At 38.4% G+C, this 23,639-nt stretch overlaps 1 protein-coding gene across 2 annotated transcripts in view; it reads right to left on the bottom strand.

The window, feature by feature from the left end:
* Positions 1-18,214: 18,214 nt before the first annotated feature.
* ttll7 (tubulin tyrosine ligase-like family, member 7) overlaps positions 18,215-23,639 on the bottom strand; it is a 154,574-nt gene continuing 149,149 nt past the window's right edge. Inside the window, exons 21-22 of one of the 2 annotated variants that reach the window (XM_030132506.1) lie at positions 21,812-21,916; positions 20,036-20,144 (exon numbers count right to left, since the gene is read on the bottom strand). In XM_030132506.1, coding sequence (XP_029988366.1) covers positions 21,856-21,916 — 61 coding nt within the window. In that variant the 3' untranslated portion in view covers positions 20,036-20,144; positions 21,812-21,855. Of the gene's footprint in view, positions 20,145-21,811; positions 21,917-23,639 lie in introns of both variants that reach the window. The other variant, XM_030132505.1, reaches the window with a different exon arrangement.

The following is a 23,639-nucleotide window of genomic DNA, read 5'->3' as shown; positions in this document are numbered from 1 at the left end:
TCAAGGTAGCATTCTCTTTTTGCCATCAACTAACCCTGAAAACCTCTGATCACTTTTAAGGTTGAAATCTGTTTGGAGCTTTTGAAACTATTGCACAACAAATGGTTGCTCTTTTTAAAATCAATATTATTTTATTCCTATTACACAGTTTTCTCCTGTGCATCTGAAGTTGCTCACTACGGTGAAGATGCACCAGATTTGTTTGCTTTTCAAACGCAGAAACCTCCACAAACCAGGACTGTCATTTCTGCCAAGCCTACAGTGGAATAGCATATCTGCCTAGATGACAAAAGAGAACAGAAATAGGTTATTAATCCAGTCATTTATCCTCCAACGACAGACTCGTGCAAGAAATTTGCACCCGCAGCTGATTGAGGCACCCACCAGAAGCCTGCAGGCTACAGTTGTTCCGACACTCTTTTGCCTGCTTCCCCATTAGCCTGGCATCCTATCCGCATGAAAAACGAAGTGGATTTAAACACCTACTCATTTTTAGTGCAGTCCCTCAACACATTTGGACCGTGACTTGTACAGTATTTATGGATGCTCCTCGTTGAATGGTTTACAAGAGACCATCAAAAGGAAAACACGGTAAGTTGATGCTCTGAGCTCAGGGTTTTGTCATGTGTTACATCTTTACCTGTTCTCACTTAAGCTATAAATAGTCAGTTATTATGGTAAAATATTCAAATTATGACTACAACAGTGATGTTTTTAATTTATCTGCTTAATTATAAGTTCCAGGTTGTATGACAGTTCATTTGAAGGCTGGAAAAGAGCCTGTACTCCTTCTGTAATTAGCAGAGTGAGTTTTCCTCTGTAGTTTGATGTATTTTTTAGTAATTAGACTGAAAGCTGTATTCAGTATCAGACTGAGGATATAGAGATATTAAAAAATACTCATTACTTAATAGCCTTGTTTTTTTTTTTGTTTTTTTTTGTTTTTTTTACTAATAAAGATTAGTTAAAAGCAGTAGTGATTACTTGTATGTGTGTGTACTCTCAAAACTGTTAAAAAAAAAAAAAAAAAAAAGAATTACACCCTATAGTTTATTTCAGCAAGCTCGCACTGGGTTGTTATAAACAATGATGGAGCCACAAAAAAATTGAGGGGGGGCAGAGCCGGAGCAAAATTAACATTATAAATGCTTCAAATCACTTAAAACTGCATTGTTTTTATTATTATACACTAATCAAATTAATACAATTTATACGGGGGGCGTCTGTCGGTAAAACTGACATTGTGTAGATTACAGAAAGCATATAAATCAACACATTAGGTGATGTTTTCTACCACTATATAGGTAGAGAACTGCATTCAGTATACTGTCTGTATTTGAGTTTCGGTTCACCAAAATTGTAGGAACTTAGCTACAATTCAACACCATATGGTCATTCAGCAACTAATTACCCAGTGGACTTGTGATAGCTTGTGAAATTATCAAGCTAGCTAGCTGACTCAATTAATATTTACAGACAGAACAGAAAAAGGTTGGCACACATTATTATGTGTAATGTTGGCAAAAATTGTAGAACAAATTTTTTATAACATTTTGCTATGGTTAACTGACACAGTTGACAGGGTTGTCTGGAGTGAACTAAGTAAAAATTAATATTCCATTATATTTTTTCAGCATAAGATTGTGTGTGACTGTTTCCTGTTTGATTCTAGAGCAAAGACAGTTGAAATGTAGGTTTGGTAAATCTATCTATCTATCTATCTATCTATCTATCTATCTATCTATCTATCTATCTATCTATCTATCTATCTATCTATCTATCTGTCTGTCTGTCTGTCTGTCTGTCTGTCTGTCTGTCTGTCTGTCTGTCTATCTATCTATCTATCCATCTATCTACGTGTGTGTGTGTGTGTGTGTGTGTGTGTGTGTGTGTGTGTGTGTGTGTGTGTGTGTGTGTGCGTGCATACATATGTTATTCTGGTCAGTCCAAAAAGACTTTCTGAATTGCATTTTGTTTATTTCATGTCTTTTTTTATTGACTGCCCTACTGTCAAGACTGTAAAAAGACTTGTTACACAAACATTGATGAAGTTTACAGTTTCAGAGTCAGTAAACTAGCATTAACCATGAGCTTACCCATGACCCCATGTAGATGGCTCTGACCCCAAGACTGTGACTCTGAAAAGCCAAACTTACGATGGCCAAAACAAGTACTGGTTTCAAAATATAGAGTAGTTCAAATGGGTGACATGGCTGCTCTCTTCTCCTTTCACATACAGCCTAGTCCGTGGTACCAGGTAAAAAGGTAAATCTACAGTTTTTGATTATACAAAGTTGGCACAATATCCTACAGTCGTATTATAATCTGTTAGATTCTAGAGCAAAGATGGTTGAAGATCAGGTCTATTAATTTGCAAAAGACAATCTTCAGTTTGAGAATGCTTGTCCAACTCACTGCACTGGGTCATTACCATTAACCCAATGGGATGTCAGAGCTAACCTGTAACCCAGCAGGCTTCAACCTAGCGTTTGGATTATTAAACAACCTTGAATTTGTATGTGTGGAAAAAATTAGCACTACTACTACTACTAATAATAATAATAATAACAACAATTATAATAATCCTCATTGAGTGAGACAGTGCTAGATTTTAAATGACATGTTCCTAAGGCCACGTGTGGCTGGATTTATGTAATTGTACTGAACTTATTAGATGTTGAGCATGTTTCATGTTGATACTGTCAATTAGCGTCTGTGTGATGTGTCGCAGACAAGGTACGAGGTTCAAGGATGAAGCTGTACAGACTGAGACACGCAGACACACCACAAATCTGAGAAGCCAATTATTTCCAGTTTCAGAGGCTGTGAGAATGCGCCACTAATTATCGAAAACTGAGCTCATTCAGATGCTGAAAAGCTGCAGATACTCCAGAACAATTTGCACCCATTGAGTACCTAGGCTAATTACTGTCAGCCATACTATTGAAAGAAAGTTTTTTTTTTCCCCCAGTCATCCATTTGCGCAAGCTACTTTGATGTAGCACCTTAAACTTCACATGTGTTTTGAGCAGCTGTGACAGCAAGTTTTTGCAGTCAGTGAAAGGAAGAAAAGTTTGAGGGACGTTGAGTGGTGCACATCTTCCTGTGGGTAAGTATTTTTAAAATGTCAGCTTTTAAAGACTGGCTTTTTGAGACATAACAGGAGCGCGATAACAGCTATATTTACTTAAGTGATTTCATGCAAAATTACCTCACTGACAATGAAACACTGATTTTCTTAAATGCACAATACACACGGCAAGCACAGACATAAACAGACCAAAACAGAAATACGCACACACCACATCTGATGCACAAATCTTATCTCTTATAAATTCTGGGGAGTGTCTAATCTCACCAAATCATGATTTTTATCTCCTCAAGAAGTCCTACATTCTGTTTATTTGAAGCTAAAAAAAAAAGTCCACTCTATAGAGGAACACATAAGGCTCAAATCAAACATTTTGTATTTGGAAAAAAGGCACATAAAAATATGAGTGTGGAAAGTTTAGTCAGAGCTTTTTTGATAAATTCTGACAGTAATGAGCTGTTGTTGAGAAACTCAGGGATATTTAACAGACCAGACATGTTTGCCTTTTCTTTTCACCAGAGCAAACCTGGTCACCCAAAGGATCACCAGAGGGGTCATTAGCACAAGTGACCCACAGGCAGCGCTTTGCTCCGGATAATGACTGGAATAAAATGGATCTAACAAAGACAGACACATGAATTGGGTTCAGAGAGGGAAAACAGAATGCAGGCGTAGGAGGGGAAAGCTTTGAGAGCCACACAGGGTCAGTATTTTGAAATTCTGACAACTTTTTTTTTTTTTTGTTAGAAAAGATGAGGTCACAGGAACTGCCTGCTTGTTTAAATGATCGGCGAGGGATTCAAAATGTTGGCTCATTCCAGAGCCTGAGCTGTCGTTTTCTTTTTTTCTTCCAGTTTCTTTCGTGCATTAGCTGGAAGCACAGATCTGTCTCTGTTCATCATCAAGATTAAAGTGAAGATTAGGAGTGATTTTGCATTCGGCTAGTTGGCAGCAACAAGAGGGAAGGCTTAGGAATGGCCAAAAACTTAAACTTTATGATCAGACTGTATCGCAGTGAGTGATATATCCACTTCCCTCATGTCTTCATTGGTCCATATTTTATATATTACTGCCTGCTGAAATATGCATGGTCATCCATTCACATCAGTGTTACTGTGTAAGAGTATTTTACATGAGGGTACGGTGTGCTCTGGATTCATGATCAGTGCTTTCACTTTCAACTGAAATCTCTTTTAGTGTCTTTCATACAACACGCGGATAGTCTTAAGTATTTGCAATTTTTACAATTGAAAATACAAGGTCAGTGTCCTCATTACACATATGGAATTTGAAACATCGGGGAAAGGAAAGGAGATGGAGGTTTCCCACGTAACAAAGCTCTTAAAAAGAGTAGGGCCTGAGTAATTACAGGCCTGAGTGCAACGTACCTTGGCACTGTCAAAGGCAGAGCAATGAGAGAACAGTGTGAGGATTATGAAGATATTTGTGAGAGAAGCAGCGAGGCCAGAGGACGGACAGAAAATTGACAACAGAGGTCGATGAAGGAAAGAATGAAAGGCTGTGAGAAGACAGATTGAGCTTGAACCGTGAGGGACTTGGAGCAGGTAAGGATGAGGGGAAGATGGAGGACTGTTTGGCAGAGGCTCCAGTCAAACCAGCTGTTCCCCCTAACACCGATGCTCAGCAGTAGACTAATAGGCAGAGTGAGTCAGTGGCTGTGTCTCCTGTCTCCCAGGCTGCCTGGAGGGGCTGTATTGATAATATCCCAGCCTGCAAGGCTCAATTCATCCCCTGGGGCGCTCAGCAGCAAGTGGATGAAGAGTCCCCGGACGGTCTTTTGGCTCCACAGCTAGACACCGCAGCAGAGAAGAAGAGATCTGAACAAACGGAGGCAGGTACATGGATGCACACACACACACCTGCACACACACACACACACACACACACGGGCACGCAAACAGGCACATTGCCCGTACGCCTTTCCCCACACCTCATTTATTCTCATTTTGAGTCTCCCCTCTCACACTAGCAGCAGAGTGAGTGAGGGGCAGAGAGCAATGATCACAGAGGAGGTGAGGAGATGTACGAGGGAGGGGATGGAGCGACGGCAGGAAAAGAGGAGACAGAGAATGACAGCCAACGCCACGGATCGGCCTCTTCTCTTCTCTCCTATCAGAAGTGCTAATCCAGGCAGCGGTGGTGCAGACCACCTCTCACACCTGCCTGCTCCTCTCCATCTTGTTAGAGGCCAGATGGGAGAGAAAGTGACTTCCTGCTGTACTTCCACCACAGGGCTCGTTCCCTCACATTAATACCTTTACTGCTCTGCTCCATTTGTTACACACACTCAAGACACACACTCAGGGGGAGCCTGGGGCTGTGAATGATGGCCATATGCAGAACTGTGCTCATCTATAACCCCCTGTGGCTGGAACAAAGTACAGTAGACTCCTTGAGTTTTGAAACCAAGGTTAACATTCAGAAGTGGCGCAGTGCAGCCTGATTCAGCGGCGTGGCGTATAGATGTATGTACATCCGAGGTCATCTGCGCCGTAAACATTAGTGGAGTGGGTTTATAGGTTGAAGGGGAATGAATTAAATCAAATCTAAAAACCCAGCAGTAAAGTAAGCAAAAAAAAAGTGCATGTGAAAGTCACGTGACCTCTCTGAAGGCTGCGGTCACTGCATAGCTCTCAGATGTGGGAGTTAATACGGTATGAATGCGAAAACAAAACAGAGCTGGAAAAGCATGCATGCTTAGCACAACCTGCCATCTGATAAATAGAGGTTAAAAAACACAAGATAACTATTGGTGGGTCAGAGGAAGAAAAAACACTGAGGCACAGCGAACAAACACCAGCTCACCATTAAAATTCAAACAGGGTTAATCAAGAGTGTGGGCACTAATACATAATGACTGGAATTGCTTAAAGTGTGTGTGTGTGTGTGTGCATGTGTGTGTGCATGCGTGTGTGGGCGTGTGTGTGTGTGTGTGTGTGTATTTGGGCATAAAACAAAATAAAGGGATTATTCTTTTCCATTACACAAAAGCAACATTTCCTAGTTTGTTGATTAATGAAGCCCTTTGTGCTGGTTGAAAGACAAAAACATGATGACTTCTGCATTAATAAACCAACATCACCTTGAATTATCTCCAAACACGACGGCGTCTGTGTGAGCTTAACTCCAAAAAAATGTTGTCAGTGAGATGAATGTTAGGAGTGTAGGAGTCCACTTTTGTTTACAAAGACACCGTTTTTCCTCTTTATTAAACATCTATATTCCTTTAATGATTAATTAATTACTCATTTAGTGATTTAAAATTGTCATCACATCTTCCCTCAGCAGCTTTTCTTCACTTTTGAGAATTGTTAACCACTAATGAAGAACTAAAACGATAAGTAAATTATCATTCCAGTCATTTATCACCATTGAACCATTGACCAGTCAATTAATAGACTTTCAGCACTAATTCACGCTGTGGCCCACAGGAACACGATGGAAGGATATGACAGCTTTTTATTAGACATACAAGATTAATTAATTTAGGTGTCTGTTTATATATATATATATATATATATATATATATATATATATATATATATATATATATATATATATATATATATATATATGACTGGTTACTTACATATATGTATATATCTGAATTCTACATTGTGACCAGGAAATCAATCTCAGTGAAAAAATATGAACAGAGGAGGGTGGATTGAGGGCCGAGGGGGCTAAATGAGCTATGACCAAGGATACACCAGTGTGTCTGATGCATATAAAATTGTATTGGTCATCTAAAATGAATGAATGCATGAACAAAGTTTTGTGTTCCATAATGAAATTGTTTGACATCTGTACATCACCCACTGACACATTATGCAAGACAAGTTTATCTATATAAGACATTTAACCCATAAAGACCCAAACAGCCACCAAAGACCTGAAGCATCTACTGATGTAACTGTTTAATAACTGTTGATCCACTAATCCTATCAATCTATGTCAATAACTGGTGTAAAATACAGTTCTTCATCTTTTCATGGTCATCAGATATGACCCATTTGGACGTTCAAAGGCTCCGTAGTTACCGTGGAAACACTGTCATCTTCTACAACATTGATTCCCCAGTAAAACCCATGGAGTTGGATCAATGACAGTGGATGGAGACACTTGTTTTTACATGCAGTTTTTGATATCTTTACTGGAAGTAAAGATATCTAAGTACTGGAAGTCACTTTTCCTTAATTTTTTTTTTCTGTTCTGATATAATAGCCTTTGAATTTATTCTGACCTTTTATGAACATCTACATGATCAGTGAATTAAATATAGGAAAATACATGATTTACATTGAAAAATGCAAAACACAAAGGATAATATAATAATAAATGGTGAAAAATCACTTAAAAATTGTTAAATATAGAGAAAAAATCGTGTGAGAATTGACACAAAAGTAGCATTGGGTCTTTATGGGTTAAGAAGGTAACACCTCATTCCCCAAAGTGATGAACAATCAAACTCTTAGATCCAGTTTGGCTTTCGGAACAATACCTAAGTTTCACAACAAAAAAAAAAAAAGCAAATGCAGAGGATAATGTTATAATAAATGGTGATAAATTACTGGGGAAAGACAAGGCAATCATGTTATGACAATGGTCGTTGTGGGTCTTAAAAGGGTTAATCTTCCTTCGTTTCAATACACCACCCTGTTTTGTCTTTCCTGTCATGTTCTTTCACCACCGTTTTTTTTTAATAATTAGATGCTAAAATCATAAAAATGTCTTGTAAGAAGCTGATTAATACCTTGATGTATAATGAAATTAATTTGTATTTATGAATTTTCAGTTCATTGTTTGTTAATATTCTTAAAAAAGTAGTTTATAAATAGGCCTTAGGCTCTTTCTTGGTGTATTTGTAAAGATTTAAATGTTAACTTACTTTATTTTCCCTTTAGGGAAAGTTCATCTCTGCATTTTTCATATTCTAAAACAAACACAGTACCAAGCATTAGTGAGAATGAACCTTTAATTAACTGTTGCTGTGAGGCAGAAGTGCTAACTCCTCACCACCATGGCGCCCAGGTTTTGTGGGTTTGGGTCATGGAAAGATATTAAACATTTGTACAATCAAGCTGAAAAAGTCTGTGAATGTAAAGTAATGTTCATATTTTTCACAGTTTTCACTCGTGACCACTCAGGACCCTGGAGGAAAAAACACAGATTCCATTAAACAATGAATACTGGACCGTCCTGTTGGTTTAACCCTATAACGCCAAATGTATCATATTTGATATGTGAATTTTGAAGCCCTCTACATGATCAGTGTGATATTTTTTGTCTTGAAAAACCTGATGTATACAATTAGATACATGCAATACACAGATAATGTTGTTTTTTGTTTTGTTTTTGTTTTGTTTAGTTTTTATTAATATCTGGTATTAATATCTGGTAGGATAAATTGTAAATGGGTGTTATCAGATTAGTGTATATAGGAAAAAGGATGTATGATATTGTTATACTATTATTATTATTATTATTATTATTATTATTATTATTATTATTATTATTATTAATATTATTATTATTATTTTATTCATACAAAATAATTGCTATATAGTGATCATAAGGAATAGAAATTGGGGGTAGGAGTACATAAGTTTTTACTTCTTCCTACTCCTTTTTGAGCATGTATAATTTCATTACATTTGTTTTATTTATATTCTTATTATTATTATTATTCTTATTATTATTATTATTATTATTATTATTATTATTATTATTAATACATATTTATTTACTATTACTATTATTTATTGATTGATTTATTTTGTTGTTTGTTTGCTTATCAATCAATCAATATGTACCAGTACTTATATTTTGTTGGTTGATTTTTGTTTTGATTTCACTGTCAACATGTTCGAAATAAAGATTTCATTCATTCATTCATTCATTCATTCATAATCCACTGAGGGGAGGAGTTCATTCACCAGAGGCCTTTCCAGTGACATTACAAGACTGTCATTAATGAGGAAGAAGGAAGTCTTTGACCATTTAGAAAAGGAACTAATGATTTGTTAGACATGTTTGTGTTATACTATGTTTTTGTTTGTTCAAAAATAATGATATTTAAGCATTGAGACCCAATGGATCAAATATGATACAAAACTGAAAATCATATATGGAAATTGATATTTGAAAAAACTTTTTTTTTTTTTTGGTTGTTCAGAAGGACCAATAAAGGCTCCCGTTTCAAATAAATGGAATTTTCTGTCAGTGATTTAACGGTTTAGGCTTTACAGGGTTAGCATCTGTTACAAGCAACAAGAACTCTGAAGATTACCCTTAAAAAGATTTGGAATATGAGATAAGTGTTGGACTTTTGTAAGGCATATACAGCTCTCACCACAGTTTTTAATCACAGCCCAGTCCTTATTAGAGCTGCACCTCTAAATGTGCATAGAACATACAACAGGAGGAAAGCACTGCTGTAGGATGAAAGTGGAGAAGACAGATAGTTCTCTGGAGTTTACATCTGGATGGGTTAATGCTGCTTCTGCTGCTGCTTCACATACAATGACAAGGTGAAAATGATTTTGCTGTACTGGCTGTGATGCAATACTCATGACATAAATCCAACCTAAACATGTTTCCAGTGTCAGGTCAACAGTTTGTGCCGTTCAACTGAAGCTCCATTGACAGTCTGCTGTTGCGGACGGGAGACGGACACTATTTGTATTCAATTGTATGGTAGCATTAGGAGAAGGGGAAATACATTTTGATTTGTCTCAGGCAGGATTCTGAATCATAACCCAGCCTCATCCTCATGTAAGTTATGGCATCCAGTTGAACAACAGCCATGCAGCGTTTTAGTGAAACAAACCTGCCGGCAGTGGAGGAACGCCTTGTTTTGGTGTAAATATGAAAACATGAACATGAAAACTGCGAATCACAGAAAACTGTCACCTTAAAACACAATGTGCAGATTAGGGATGCAATTTATCGATGAATTCATTAATCATAAGTTGGTTGACCTTGTTGATGAATTAACGATTAATTGATATGCAGTGATTTTCCTGTGAACCTGAATTTCTCTTTCGAAAGGGTCTATAAGAATTAAAGTTAAATATAGTTGATATACTTCATGAAAAAAGCATGTCATATTCCTTAATGACTGATTTATTGTACCATTAGATACAGTACAGGCAATGACATTTATGGAGTACAAGTAAATAAATTATGCAGAGAAATTCTATAAAATAAATGGATCTGAAGAGGGGCAGTTTAGAAGAAATGGGCATTTCATTTTTTTTGAAATTCAAGTTTTTATTGAATTTTTCAAAGGCTTGATACATGGCAAACTTAATATGTTTCTCCATACAAGAACAGGTAGTATATAATTAACAATTAACTCTGGTGACAGACTCGACATACTCTTAATCTCATAAACATAAAAGATCAAAAATAAAATAAATAAATAAACACAAGACAGGTAGCAGATACAAAAGAAGGTGGATATATAATAATATCTACTAATGAATATCTGTATACGCACACACACCTGTACATGCACTCATACATTCATACATGCGGACCTATCTATGTCTATCTTTATGTAATCCCAAAACGTGTCCCAAAGGGTCACCCCCTCCCCTCTCTCATCACTTAATCTGCTAAGCATAGATTCATAGGATGCTGTTTCAGTCATTGCACAGACCCATTCTTTCATCTGTGCAGTTTCTGATGTTTTCCAATGTCTTAGAATGACTCAACAAACTGTTGTTGTACCCACTGAAACTACCCAAAAGTTACATTTGGTTATACTGGGTAACTGAGATTTATCCCCCAGTAAACAGAGCTCTGGGTTTGAGGAGATTTCTGCTCCGAGCCAGTTACTTAAAATATTTAGAATTTGAGTCCAGAAGGGTCTGATTAAAACACATTCCCACATACAATGAAGCACAGTTCCAGTTTTCTCTTGGTATTTCCAACATAAATCATCACCCAATAGTTTCAGTCTCTACAATCTAGATGGTGTAGAAATGGGCATTTCTGACTTTGCATAACTACCTGACACGATGGAGCAAGATTTCACGGAAGAGGTTCATGCAGGGGACGGATCTCAAGGAGCGGGGAGCTGCCGAAAATCTGTACATACCAGTGCGTTGACCTGCGGGGAACCACATGTTCTAGATGTGATAGTTTTGATGCTGGAGGGAGCTGACTTTTGGGGAAAGATGTGAGTCTATAGATTATTAGTACTGACATAAAAATTGTTTGATAAATCATTCTTCGAGATTTAAATAACAATATATAAATAAAAAAAAGCATCCTTCCTGTTTTTAACTTCCTTGCCCGTCATGCAGCATGATACTGCGTTTCCCGCCAACCGTCATGGGCATAGCAATGTGATTGTAAGGCTATTGTATTCCAAAATGACTAATATCTCCCAAAATATTGGTCCTATCAACTTGTCGTTTTCACTAGTCTGTTCATTAACCAAAAATACATAAGAATGACAAACTGCAGCAGTCAACTCTGTACAGATTTAGAGTGATGCCTGAGACACACACACAGACACAGACACACAAACACACACACAGAGTCCACTTCCCTTTTAAAATATAAGATAATCTATACATATATTTAAATGTATACTTTTTACATGTTTTAAAGATGTTTGTACATAGAAGCCTTTTTATGTCAATACTGACCAAATCTAAAATGAACTTACAGTTGGAGTTTCAGTAAAACATATTTAAATTATCATGTTTTTACAGATAGAGATCAACTTTATTTATCCTTAAGAGGAAACTCAGTTTCCCATCAGCTCAAGGAAAGACAAGAAAGCGTCAATTATAGAAGTAGTCATCAGACGAAGGTGTTGTACAGACTGATGGCAGTGGGGATGAAGGATCTTCTGTAACCTTCAGTCCTGCATCTTAATGCACTGAGTTGCCCAGTGCATCTGCTTCCCTGATTGGTCAGAATATGGCGAAGAGGATGATCCAGATTGTTCAAGATGTCCTTCACTTACTCAGTATGCATCTCTGCACCACGGTCCCCACCGAGTCCAACTTCTCTCCAGTCACTGTGCCAGCTTTCTTCATCGGTGTGTCTAGCTGTCTTTTTTTTTTTTTTTTTCTGCTGCCTCTCCATCACACTGCAGCACAGAACAGCACACTGGCTGTCACTGATGGGTAAAACTCACAGTTTAGAACAGTCTATGATGTTTTTATGTCTTAGGTAAAATAGCCTCTGATATTGTGTAATAGTAGATGTTTTTTTCTCCAAAATAGAGTTGTGTAAAACCTAAGGTGTGAATTAAGTATCACCCACCATTTATTAATGTAAGTGTAAGATAAATATTTTGTACAAAATGCAGTGCATATGTCAAATTAATACTGTGAAGTCATTTAATGTTAAAAGGCAAAGTAAAACTAGACCTATGATACACAATAAAAACATAATTTTTGGCCATATTGTTGTCACTATTGTTGTGTGTTTGGTGCAGGAAGAGATGGTAAAAATGGGCTTCTCAGGAAAGTGCTTGCATGAAAAAAAATCATATCACCACATTTGGTGGAAAAATGAACTACATCAACCAATCAGCTGTATGGCATCGGGTGACACCTGATTGTTTTGTAAATAGTTGTATATAGTTTTCCTCCAAAACACCAGAGGCATTGACCGCTCTTCATTTAAATAGAGGTGGGATAACAAGGGGTGGGATAAAAGAAATTATACTTCCTCCCACTCCTTTTCGAATGTGCAAATGAAGTCATGTATATGTATAAGTTTCTTTATCCATGACTTATTACTACCTGTTTTATTTCTAAAGACTAAGTAAGATTACTTTGTCTTGTTGCATATTTGAAATAAACTAACTAAATAAATAAATAATAACTTAGTAATATATTGCTATTACTATTACTATATATTATTATTAAGTTTTCATTACATGTTCATTCTAAGTTATAAAAATTGTTTGGTCAACGTGTTTTAGATGACAATCTGTAAAGAATCTAACTTTCTCCTACTTGAATTTCACATTTTTATGTGTGATTTTAGGTTTAGTGTGTTAATACAGCATGTCAAATGAAAAAAAAAAAAAAACAACAACTGTAAAGTCACACAAATAAGGTTGTGCTGAAAAAAATGAGACCAGACAAGGCAAAATTTAACAGTTTTATAGTGAGAAATATAAAGGCAAAATCAAAAGCATTCAAAAACAGCCAAAATACACTTGAAGGTAGGAGCAGTATTTAATCGTTTAAGGACTGAAAGGCATGATAAGACAATCATCTGGTAACTACACTGATAACACGGCATCGTACACTGGGATGTGTCTGATCAAGCTCAGCGGGTGACATTGATTGATTGATCACGTCGTGCCTTCATTTTGAGGTAATTAATCAGGTGGTGCCCCTAATGTGGGAAAAGTCAAACGGCTCAGTTAGGCAGCACTTATCACCTCCACCTCCAGCGGGAAAACCGTCCTCTGTCTTATGAGCAGAATTCAAATCACAGACGGCCACGGTGTAAATAAACAAATGAACAAACTCATCATATATTTGCATCATTCTACATCCTCCTTAATGTGATCTGTGGCCGTCATTAACACGTTATCAAGGAGTTTGCTCTAAAAATGGAGCTAAATGTGTTGCAGGGAAAAGAGAATTGCATGTGCGGTAAATTATAGCTGGGACAGGCTGACTGTAGACCATCCAGCTCCTCAGTGTGCCTGTGTTTATCTGTTGGTTTATGTGTCACTTACAGGCAGGACCCCTGCTGAGAGCAAAGATGTTGTAAATGAGCCTCCGCAGATAATGTATTGCTGCGGGTGTCACCGAACATGTCCCTCAGAGAATAAACATAAAACACACAAACACGCATAAATGTCAGGACGCACAAGGCGGCCACGAGGCCTGGAAAACTAATAACACAGCAGTGAACATATGTGAACAGGGACATATACATACAGTGTGTGCTGAGACTGCACACACACACAATGGGTAGGAGAGACACGTAATCCTAACACAGACAAACCTGGCTGTACACAGGCAATATTTGTCTGATAAGAAAGGTCACTTTTGTCATTTGGAAGCACACAGCACACACCACTAGAGGGTCCACTTTTAAAGCTTCACTAGAAGGGAAAAAAGGAAAGCATCCGTGCCTTTGGACACCCCACTCAGGGGTCATAAATACAGAACAAATCACATTGCTCTTTTCTCTTTGTGTCATTTGAAATAGTGGATTAAGAGCAAAAAAAAAAAAAAAAAAGCAGATTTTGCAGCAGGGCCATCTGTGTTTGCACTGGAGTGTGTGTGCCTGTGTGTCTGCTTCCTTATCTCATCTGAACCATCCACCTCTCACACAGCTCCAGGTTGGTTTTTTTACTCGCCAAGCCGGGGAGAGGTCGGCTTAGGGCCCTGAAAATGGGTCATATGGGTCTTGGGTTAAAAAAAAAAAAAGAAAAGAAAAGCTGGACACTGACTGCTAAGTGCAAAGCAGCTTGCACAGGTAGGGGAGGAAGAAAGAAAGAAAGCGATTGAGCAATTGGTAGGATGAGGACGGGGAGAGTGATGAGTGGAAAGGTCAGGACAGAACAACACAGCTCCGTAGCAGGGGGAGATATTTTTGGACAGCACGCCGGGGTCGCAGCGCCAGACTGTCAGCGTCTGCGCTCATCCGGTTGCAGAGGCCGTGGCCAAGACAGAGGCCGGAGAGCCTCAAGGTCACGCCCTGCACCTCGTCTTCTGACAGGGAAAAAAAAAAAAAGAATGAAAAGAGAGGAGAGGAGAGGGAGGGACCAGGATGCCCTTCTGCCATTAGAGGTCTAAATAAAAACTGCCTCCTTTCTTCCTTACTGTAGGAATGCGTACACACAAACATCCGCTCGGGCAGCTTTCAGGTCAAGACAGAACAAGAAAAGACTGCTGGGTATAGTACACTCTCATTTCAGGAGAGTGACAGGTCAGGAGTGTCAACTGTCCACCGGGGCCTCTCTGCTGCGAAATGTGAGATCATTCAGACGCTGACCTGAAAGCCTCCGATCCGCTCCAGTAAAAGGATCAGTATCGGGTAGATGGAACCTTTTCACATTCATTAGAGGTCTCCAGCATTAAATTCAATGTTTATAATTAGTTCCGCTTGATTTTGCCTATTTGTTTGTTTCAGAGCTCCTCCTTTCATTGATAATATCTCAGATAACTAATATACAAAACAACAGCAAACTGCAAACAGAGTTGCTCTTTGAATCATTAATGCAACTTGCACTTCTTTAAGTCTAGAAATTATAAAGATAAGCTATAAACTACAGGTCTGGAGGAAACCAGAGCTTGGGAAATAATTCTTCCACTGTGACAAAAGAGTGAGAAGTCATAACTGTGACTTGTAAAGTCATCAGGGTTTTGTTACGAGTAAAATGTGAGTTGAAAGGTATTTGCTTTACAGATTTAACAAGTGTTCAGAGAACGCAAACCTCCACCAAGCACCCTGAACAGTGTGCATGTGTGGATCGACTATTTCTTTTTAAATTAAACAGTTTCAAGGTTGTTTCATACAGCAGAAAAAGTTGAAGCTTTGTACCAGTCATGTGTATGTCAAATTATATTAAATTCCAATCAATATTTGTTGAGTTAGAATGAAAAATCTGTCGTAAATGGGATTTTCAGTGTTAAATTGAAATGTCCACAGAGTCCACATTCCACAGTGGACGTGGACAATTTTGTGCCAGATACAAGATATTGTTATAAGCTATGGGTGGATCAAATTGGAGGCTAATCGGAGTCGTTTTGAAATTTTTTATGAATTTTTGAAAATTGTTCAATGATGAGAGATAGGAAAATTTGAGATTTTGTGACCTCGCTGTGGCCTTGAACTTTGGCCTACTTGGCCCAAAATTTAATGGGTCCGTCCCAGGGCCTAGGCCTATCTGTGGGTAAAATTTGGTAAAGATGGTTGGAATAGTTTTCCCGTAAAGTTGCTTACAAACAAACACGCAAACAAACAAACACACAAAGCAAAGTGATCACAATACGTCCTGGCGGTGGTAATAAAGAAACAAGTCAGTCAGATTGCCGACTGTCACCCTTTTAGATCATATCCTCCATTGTGAAACTGAAGCTGTTTACAAGCACATCAATACTCCGATCATTAGCTGGAGTTCTCAGATTATTCCAGTGATCATGTAAACAGGATAATCTGATCGGCTTTATCCAATAACAGTGTAAGGATATTTTGTGTTCGTTGATTAGAAGCTCCAAAGATGAGTTCAGGATGCACTTGGTCTCAGGTTAAGAATTTATTCTGATCACATGTGAAATATAAAACTCAGAGCTCTCACAGGACCCTAGGTCTCAAAAAGCCCTGAATTCCAGTTGCGGTTGACAGTTGTCTTCTTGGGTGACTCCACCCTGAAGAGTGGGTTGGACTTCGCAACGTCATCTGACTGTCTTCTGATTGGACCTCACCTGTTGACGTGACTTGCCAACCGTCAGTTCACATCTTGTTACTGGGATGTGCTATGCAAAGTGTCATGACTGTTGTTTTAGACGTGTATCTATTGGAATGTGAGGTCCTAGCTTCTGCAGCCACAACATCTTCTCAAATGAGCAGAACTGACCCTGAATCTTATCTGTACTGGCATCCATGAGTTTACTGAGAGACAAGCTTCATCAGTAGAGAAATACATGAGGTTAATGTGACATTTTAGAGCAGCTCAGAGCAATACTGTAATTAGTCTATAATTATTCTTCAACAGCGGTTCTCTGATTATGAGAAATCAGATTAACACACCTAGATTTCTCCCCAATACTCTGATGTCTTCACACGTGTAAACAGGTTAATCTGATTTCTTAATTTTTTTTTTTTTTTTTTTTTTTTTACATCTGCACGTGTAAAAAAAAAAAATCAATATGAATGGAAGTTATGCAGCGACAACATGAGGAAAAAGGTAAACAAATAGTGAAATGAAATGGATAGCAGCAACATGTGACCTATTTTGGAGTCTTATTAGCTCCCACATTAGGATAGCTAATGCTGACACCGTAGGCGTTACCATGGGCAACAAGACAAGACAGATTGTTTTGAAAATGAGAGGAAGTGTACGTCTTATATCATAACATACGTACGTACTCCAAAACAAATCAAATAATGGACTGAAACATGTAAACCAGGGTTTTTGATTATCGCATTTCTGAAGTGACTGTAAATGCATCACATCCAATTACCGCAATTACCAGATTTTTATGGTCGTGTAAACGGGCTCATGTTGTGAACACACCAAAGGGAACATTCATACATATCAGAAATAGTCATCAAACATGGCAGATGTTGAGAGCAACACAGCATTAGCCTCAAAGCATAATTGTCTAACTCATAAACAAATGGACAAAAGTATGTGGACACGTTGAATTCAGGTGGTTTTTTTTTTCTAACAGGGGTCTGGGATACAAAACAATAATGACTAATGTTATAATATAGTTTTATACTGGGAAAAATGTCATTGCATCAGTTATTTTGGTTTAAATTGTTATCTTTGTTTCCAAAATGCCTGAGAGATGGTTTTGACTTCATTTCTCTCAACATTGATTTTTTTTTTTTTTTTTTTGGACTATGACTACATCTCTAAAATATTTTTCATGCTCTGGCTGTAAATAATAATTTTCTACCTCAACTAACCATCTAATTCTTCACATCTCATTGAGTTAGAAAATTCTCCCACTTAACTTGAAGGAAATATTGATATTTATAAACTATATGGACAGAAATATTGAGACACATCATGTCTACAGCTGTAAGATGTCCTGTTCATGCTGATTTGACATATAAACATCAATACTAATAATCAATATGATATTTATCACAATTTAAAACTATATTATGACATTTGTTATTGTTTTGTATCCCAGACCCGTTAGAAAAGAAACACCTGAATTCAACATGTCCCAATACTTTTGTCCCTATAGTGGATGACTTTATGCTATGAGGTTAACGACATGATAAATAACTATTTTACAAAACAAAACCACAAACTAATCAAAGAAATACACCTTTAATATCTAGCTTTATTTAGCAAATACTATGACAACAATGTGTGTTTTACTCTATGAAGGAAAAAAAAAAAACAACACAGGAAGGCGTCGTGTGTTTGTTTAAACATTTTATTGCTATGTAAAATTAAAAATCTCATACCGTCAATGAAAAAAAGTACTACTCTTAAATAACACAAATAAAATCAGGCAAAATAAAAATATATTTGGCATTGTGAAGTGATGTTCAGTACATAGTAAGTGTTAAATTTCAGGAGTTTTAGCACAGCGTTGTTGCTTCACCTATGTGTTAGATGTATTTTTGTCAAATGTATAGGTTGCATCATACCTTTAAAGGTCTAATCCATGATCACCTTATGGGGTAGTACACAGAGAATGTAAACTAATCAACATACAACACTGCATTGCTCCCAGTCAACATTTTAATACTGCTTCTAACTGAGACCCTACTTTAGTTCATGGTGTATTTATCTGTAAATAAAACCAATGTGAATGCATGAAGTAGACGCGCCTATTATTGGCACATCTCTGAGAAACCCTGGCACTTGTACAGCAGGGAGGAAATAAAAAAAGAAAAAGAAAAAACAAAACAAAACAAAAAAAAAACAGGCTGCAGCTGCTCATCCCAGGCAAAATTACCGTTGTTACAGTACAATACATTTGGGCTGATGAGCCGAGTCATTCAACATGCTGCACAATCTTGAAGTGACGCGACAACATCCACACTTAGACGACAAATTGAACGGTGAAGTGTCTTCTTCTGAGTGCAGCCGATACAAAGACACGATAATTAATGACACACACAAAAAACTTCAAGTATATTCCGAAATGCGGCTCCTACATTTGGATGAGGGACTAAAGTCTAGGCATGCAAACACTACTATAATGTGCACCCACTTAGCGGTGTCATCATTCCCTTTCTGTGACAAAGTGCATGTAAGGACCAGGAGGGTGCCGTCTCAGAAGACTTCAGTTTGGCTCCTTATGCTCGCTCTCTAAGAGGCAAAAAGAGGTTTGGCTTCGCACTGTGTTAACATTCGAAACATGAGGCTGCTTACTAGTGCTGCACTCACTGTCACACAGGTAAAACATGGAGCAATAGCATTCAAAAGTTATACGGTTCTAGTTTTCTTGTCACCACCTCTCTCTCTAATATACTCTGGACTGCCAAAAAAAAAACAAAAAAACATCAAATGACTGTTAAAATATTTCTCAACATAAAAGCTTCTGATATAAGCTGTGAAATAAATTAAACCCAGTGTAAAAGCAGGAACAAAATAACTGATTACAGCCAGCAAAAATAAACTTTTCGCTATAGTTTTTTACATCCACATTCTCAAACTGGGGATTGCTCATTTGATTTCATTCCACAACCGCATTTCGCATTAGCATTCACTGCATTAATGAAATACCTTACAAAATAAATAAAATACATAAATAAATAATCCTTGCATTGTTTAGTACTTGTTATTCTTTCTTTTACAGTACCATGACTTGTAACTGTACAGTGAGTAGGTATAATACAGCAATTACAATGAAAAGAGGAATTGAACCCATTGTCCGGTGTTACCGGGGCGATATGATGGGATGGAGTGGACTGGTGGTCTGCTGGTTTGGGCAAGGCCAGCGTCAACTAAACAACATGGCCCCTTTTAGCGATCCCAAATCACCTGGCCTTTGATGGTCTTCCACAGGGGGATTTGGCAAAGGATTGAGGGTCCATCCATCCATCCTTTGTCCGGAAAACAAAAACAAACAAACAAACAAAAAAAGAACTAAAAAACATTGCCCCTGAATTCACATCCATACTGTGAGCTGCTGAGATCGTAGATTGGGTTGGGTGAGAGTCAGGGCGGTGAGGCTGAGGTCAAAAGGTGAGGTGTCAGAAGCCAGGGTTGCCACGGTGACCTCAGAAGTGGCCCATCCTGGCAGCGAAAAGGCTGCGGGAGCGCGGCACAGCCGAGGAGGAGACGCGGCCAAAGCTGGACGAAGGCCACTTGAACTGGGAGGTCACTGGCAGCAGGTACCTGGACAGACGGACAAGAGCGAGGGGTGAAGGGATTAGGGGAAGGGATGAACATAATGAGAGGATTAGATATGCAAAGGTCACAATATAGAGGTCAGGGCGCATTAGTGCTCAGCACCAAACATCACCAATTTTCACTTCCCAATTCTACCATTTGTTGTTATTTTGGTTACTCAGTTCAACTTTAGTAATGCCCCTGTGAGCTCTGAATGTATTATGACAGATCTTCAGCTAAATAAAAGAAATACGGAAAAAAAACTGTTTTGAATTGTAACTGTTGTATAAGAAGCAGTAATGTACTTGTTCTATAATGTAGTATCAGGTGTTACAGTTGTGTTATGTGTTCTCGTGGTTCTGTGTTCATCGTCTACAGCTTTGGAAATAATTATTTGACCACATGCGATTGTCTATAGAAACCTGAATAATCTTTTGACGTTCTGGTTTTAGATGGATCCACAGACAGCTTTATCAGACGGCTCACTGGTTGGTCTGTTCATCCATCAGTCAGACCTCAGTACCTTTAACATACATCAGGCCTTATGAAAGAACATCCTTCATTCTCATCTGAAGTTTATCATACATTTTCTTTGTTTTTTAGGATGGGCTCATTTGTGCATGGCACACAGGTACCCTGATGTACCCATCACTCTGAAACAGGATCAAACTATCAGACTGATGGATATTTAAGAACAGAGAAGCTACTCCCTGCATCAGTGAAGGTTGCAGTACTTATCCAATGGAAGAATCTCAACTATTTGTTTAGTTAAATCCAGGTGGGGACTTCTGCCTCCCATGTCACATTCAGCTAATGCTCCTACATGTCTAAATGTCTTCATTCAAATTCATTCAAATCAACATCACTGTCAACAAATGAAGTGTAGACAACTTTCAAACTCAACAGTGATTCAAAGTCATGAAATATATTACATATAATATGCAGCAAATTATTTTAAATCTGTTAAGTTCTTCTAAATTACTTGTTTGTAGCATTTAAGAAGAAATATGTTACAAGTGGTTCTTGCATAAGGCCTGGTATTTGACAGAACGTTGCAAAATGGAGTACATGTAGTTGTTCTTGTGAACCTGATATTTCACCTTTAGGGAATGTCTTCCTCATTTACTCCAGGATCAACTGATTAGGTTTTGGTGACCAAAGGTCAAGGCTTGTGCTTGTAACTGAACTGAACATGAACAGTTATGATGCAAGGTCATTGGATTTTGTTTCAGCTTATTTCTTTATCATGTTTGTAACACAAACATTTCATGTGTACTTTGCCAGAGTTTTGACTCAGCTAGCACACAAGCCAAGATGACACTACAGATCAAGTCTATGCCAAAAGTTGACTCTTAAATACTGGAACAATAACCATTTCCAAAGCTGTACATGCACCTATATTTACATTTCGATACATCTAGATTAATTGAAAACCCTTTTTGATATGGTACTGTTTGCACATTTGCGCTACCTTCACACCGTTTTACTATGTGCACTTGGGGTCGGATTCCAAACCACACTTTGGTGTCAAGTGCTTTTGCAGTGGCAGTGAAGCTGCATACAGACTGAGGCAGATGGTTTGGTTTTTTTCTCCCTCAGGATATCTACATGTCACAGACCAAGCTAAACCTCTGACCTTTATATTTTTAGGATCATGAACAGAAAATCCTCACCTATCGTTCCGAGGCATAGACGTCAGAACCTTTCTAAGACTTTTCTATGACACCTTCCACCGAGACAGAGCAGTGAGGCAGCTCCTGCTAACAGCGTTCCAGTACCTGAGAATGAGACCAGCGTCAAGTTGAGATAGAGTCAGGAGGGGCTCAACCCTGCTCCCATCTTCTTTAGTTACTAGAAATGAGTCAGATATGGTTGTCAGCAATGTCAGATGAGATGGTCAGATCTTGGATAAGGTTAACTGAAGGTTATGCAAATACTGCGGGACTGTTCAGAAGACTTGAGACAGGGACCTGGTTTGGTTCTTCCACAACAATCAGTTGGAAGACTGACTAACATCATCGGCTTCTGCAGCACACTTGTCAGCACTGCGGGATATTCTATGCTGTGTGACCTCATTGCCACATCCACAGTAAGGATCTTTAGCTAATAAAGAAACTACATCTAATACTCATTCAGTTAAATGAGCACAATGGTCAAAAGAATATTCCCTGTGGAAGCGTTTAAGATGTGACAATCTAATCAAAAGAGAGCCACTGGGGCTGAGGATTACAGAGTGAAAGAAATATCTTCTTTTTAAGCTGGTACAGAGATAGCACACTTTTCTCTGACAGCTCTCTTTCCTTATGAAATAGCTCTCGGACAAATTAGCCAAGCAGCTTCTTCTAAAGTCGAGCAGAAAAGGGGGGGAAAGCATGTCGCTAAGGGCGTCCGCTTCAACGCAGCTCCAGACCCTGGAGAGTTAGAAGGGATTCAAATTAACTTCATTTAGTCCAACGAGAGTGTCCTTGAAACGGCTTCAAGTGAGCCATAGGTTTCCTTCCAGCACTACTTATTCTTCCTCTTCTTCCTCTTATACTGAGACTGGACTTGGTGGAGTAAAAGGTTCAGTTCAGTGCTTTTTCAGACTCCTTCACTCAAATCCCAGAGATCATGCCAGACATGTTCTGAGATGCCAAGTAGACCTTTTTTTCTCCCATCTTGGCCTGTGTTAGTTAAGATGACTCAGAAGTGACATTTGGTGATGAGTATCTCTCACCTGGAGATTCACTTCTCCTATGTGAATGTTTCTCCCGAAGACTGAGGGTTTTTCAACCTTTCTGTATAACCACTGGAATTCTCTTTGCTTCCAGAAGGTTTTCATTGAAAACCCCAAGCCAAGACATGGAAATGGCCATGAAAAGAAAGAAAAAAAGAAAATCAAATATTGAACATCCATTGGGGGGCCGAGTGTGTGTTCGTCAGAGCTCCTCTCCTATTCACTTTGAGAATATTCTGCTCACAGGAAGAATTACGATGGTGGTGGTGGCAAAGGGGGTGGGGGGTGAGGGGGCTTCTCATGTCCAAGCAGCCGCTGTCTCTGCAGGCTATATTTAATTGGACCCTCATTCTGCATCTTCCAGGTTCGTCCTCCTTTTGATCATGGAGAAGATCTTAGCAACAACGAGCATGCTTGAAAGCCAGAGGGACGCCTGTCCATGCACTTGTGCTTTGCTTCAATCCATCAGTTCATGGGGAGACTGAGAGATATTCTCATGCTCGGCCGCTCACATGCAAACCTACAACCTATCGCCAGACCTACTGACAGGTCCTCCGTATCACTCAAAAGGCCTTGAACAAGATGCACCAGTGAATTTAGAGCAGGTCAGATCAGATAAATCGCTGTTATTTAACACAAACGATGGAGCTGCAACAGCTGATGCAATCATGAACCAAGAGGTTAAAAAATGTTTGAAGGTTATCTGAAGCCAGCATTCCGCTCAACACCCCAATTAACCCTAATTACTGCCACAGCTCTAAGACTAATGACAACTAATAGAATCT

Source organism: Sphaeramia orbicularis, chromosome 4 (assembly GCF_902148855.1).
Source record: "Sphaeramia orbicularis chromosome 4, fSphaOr1.1, whole genome shotgun sequence".
Classification (NCBI taxonomy): Eukaryota; Metazoa; Chordata; class Actinopteri; order Kurtiformes; family Apogonidae; genus Sphaeramia; species Sphaeramia orbicularis.
Note: the sequence above shows the minus strand (reverse complement) of the source record. Positions and strands in the feature narration are given on the sequence as shown.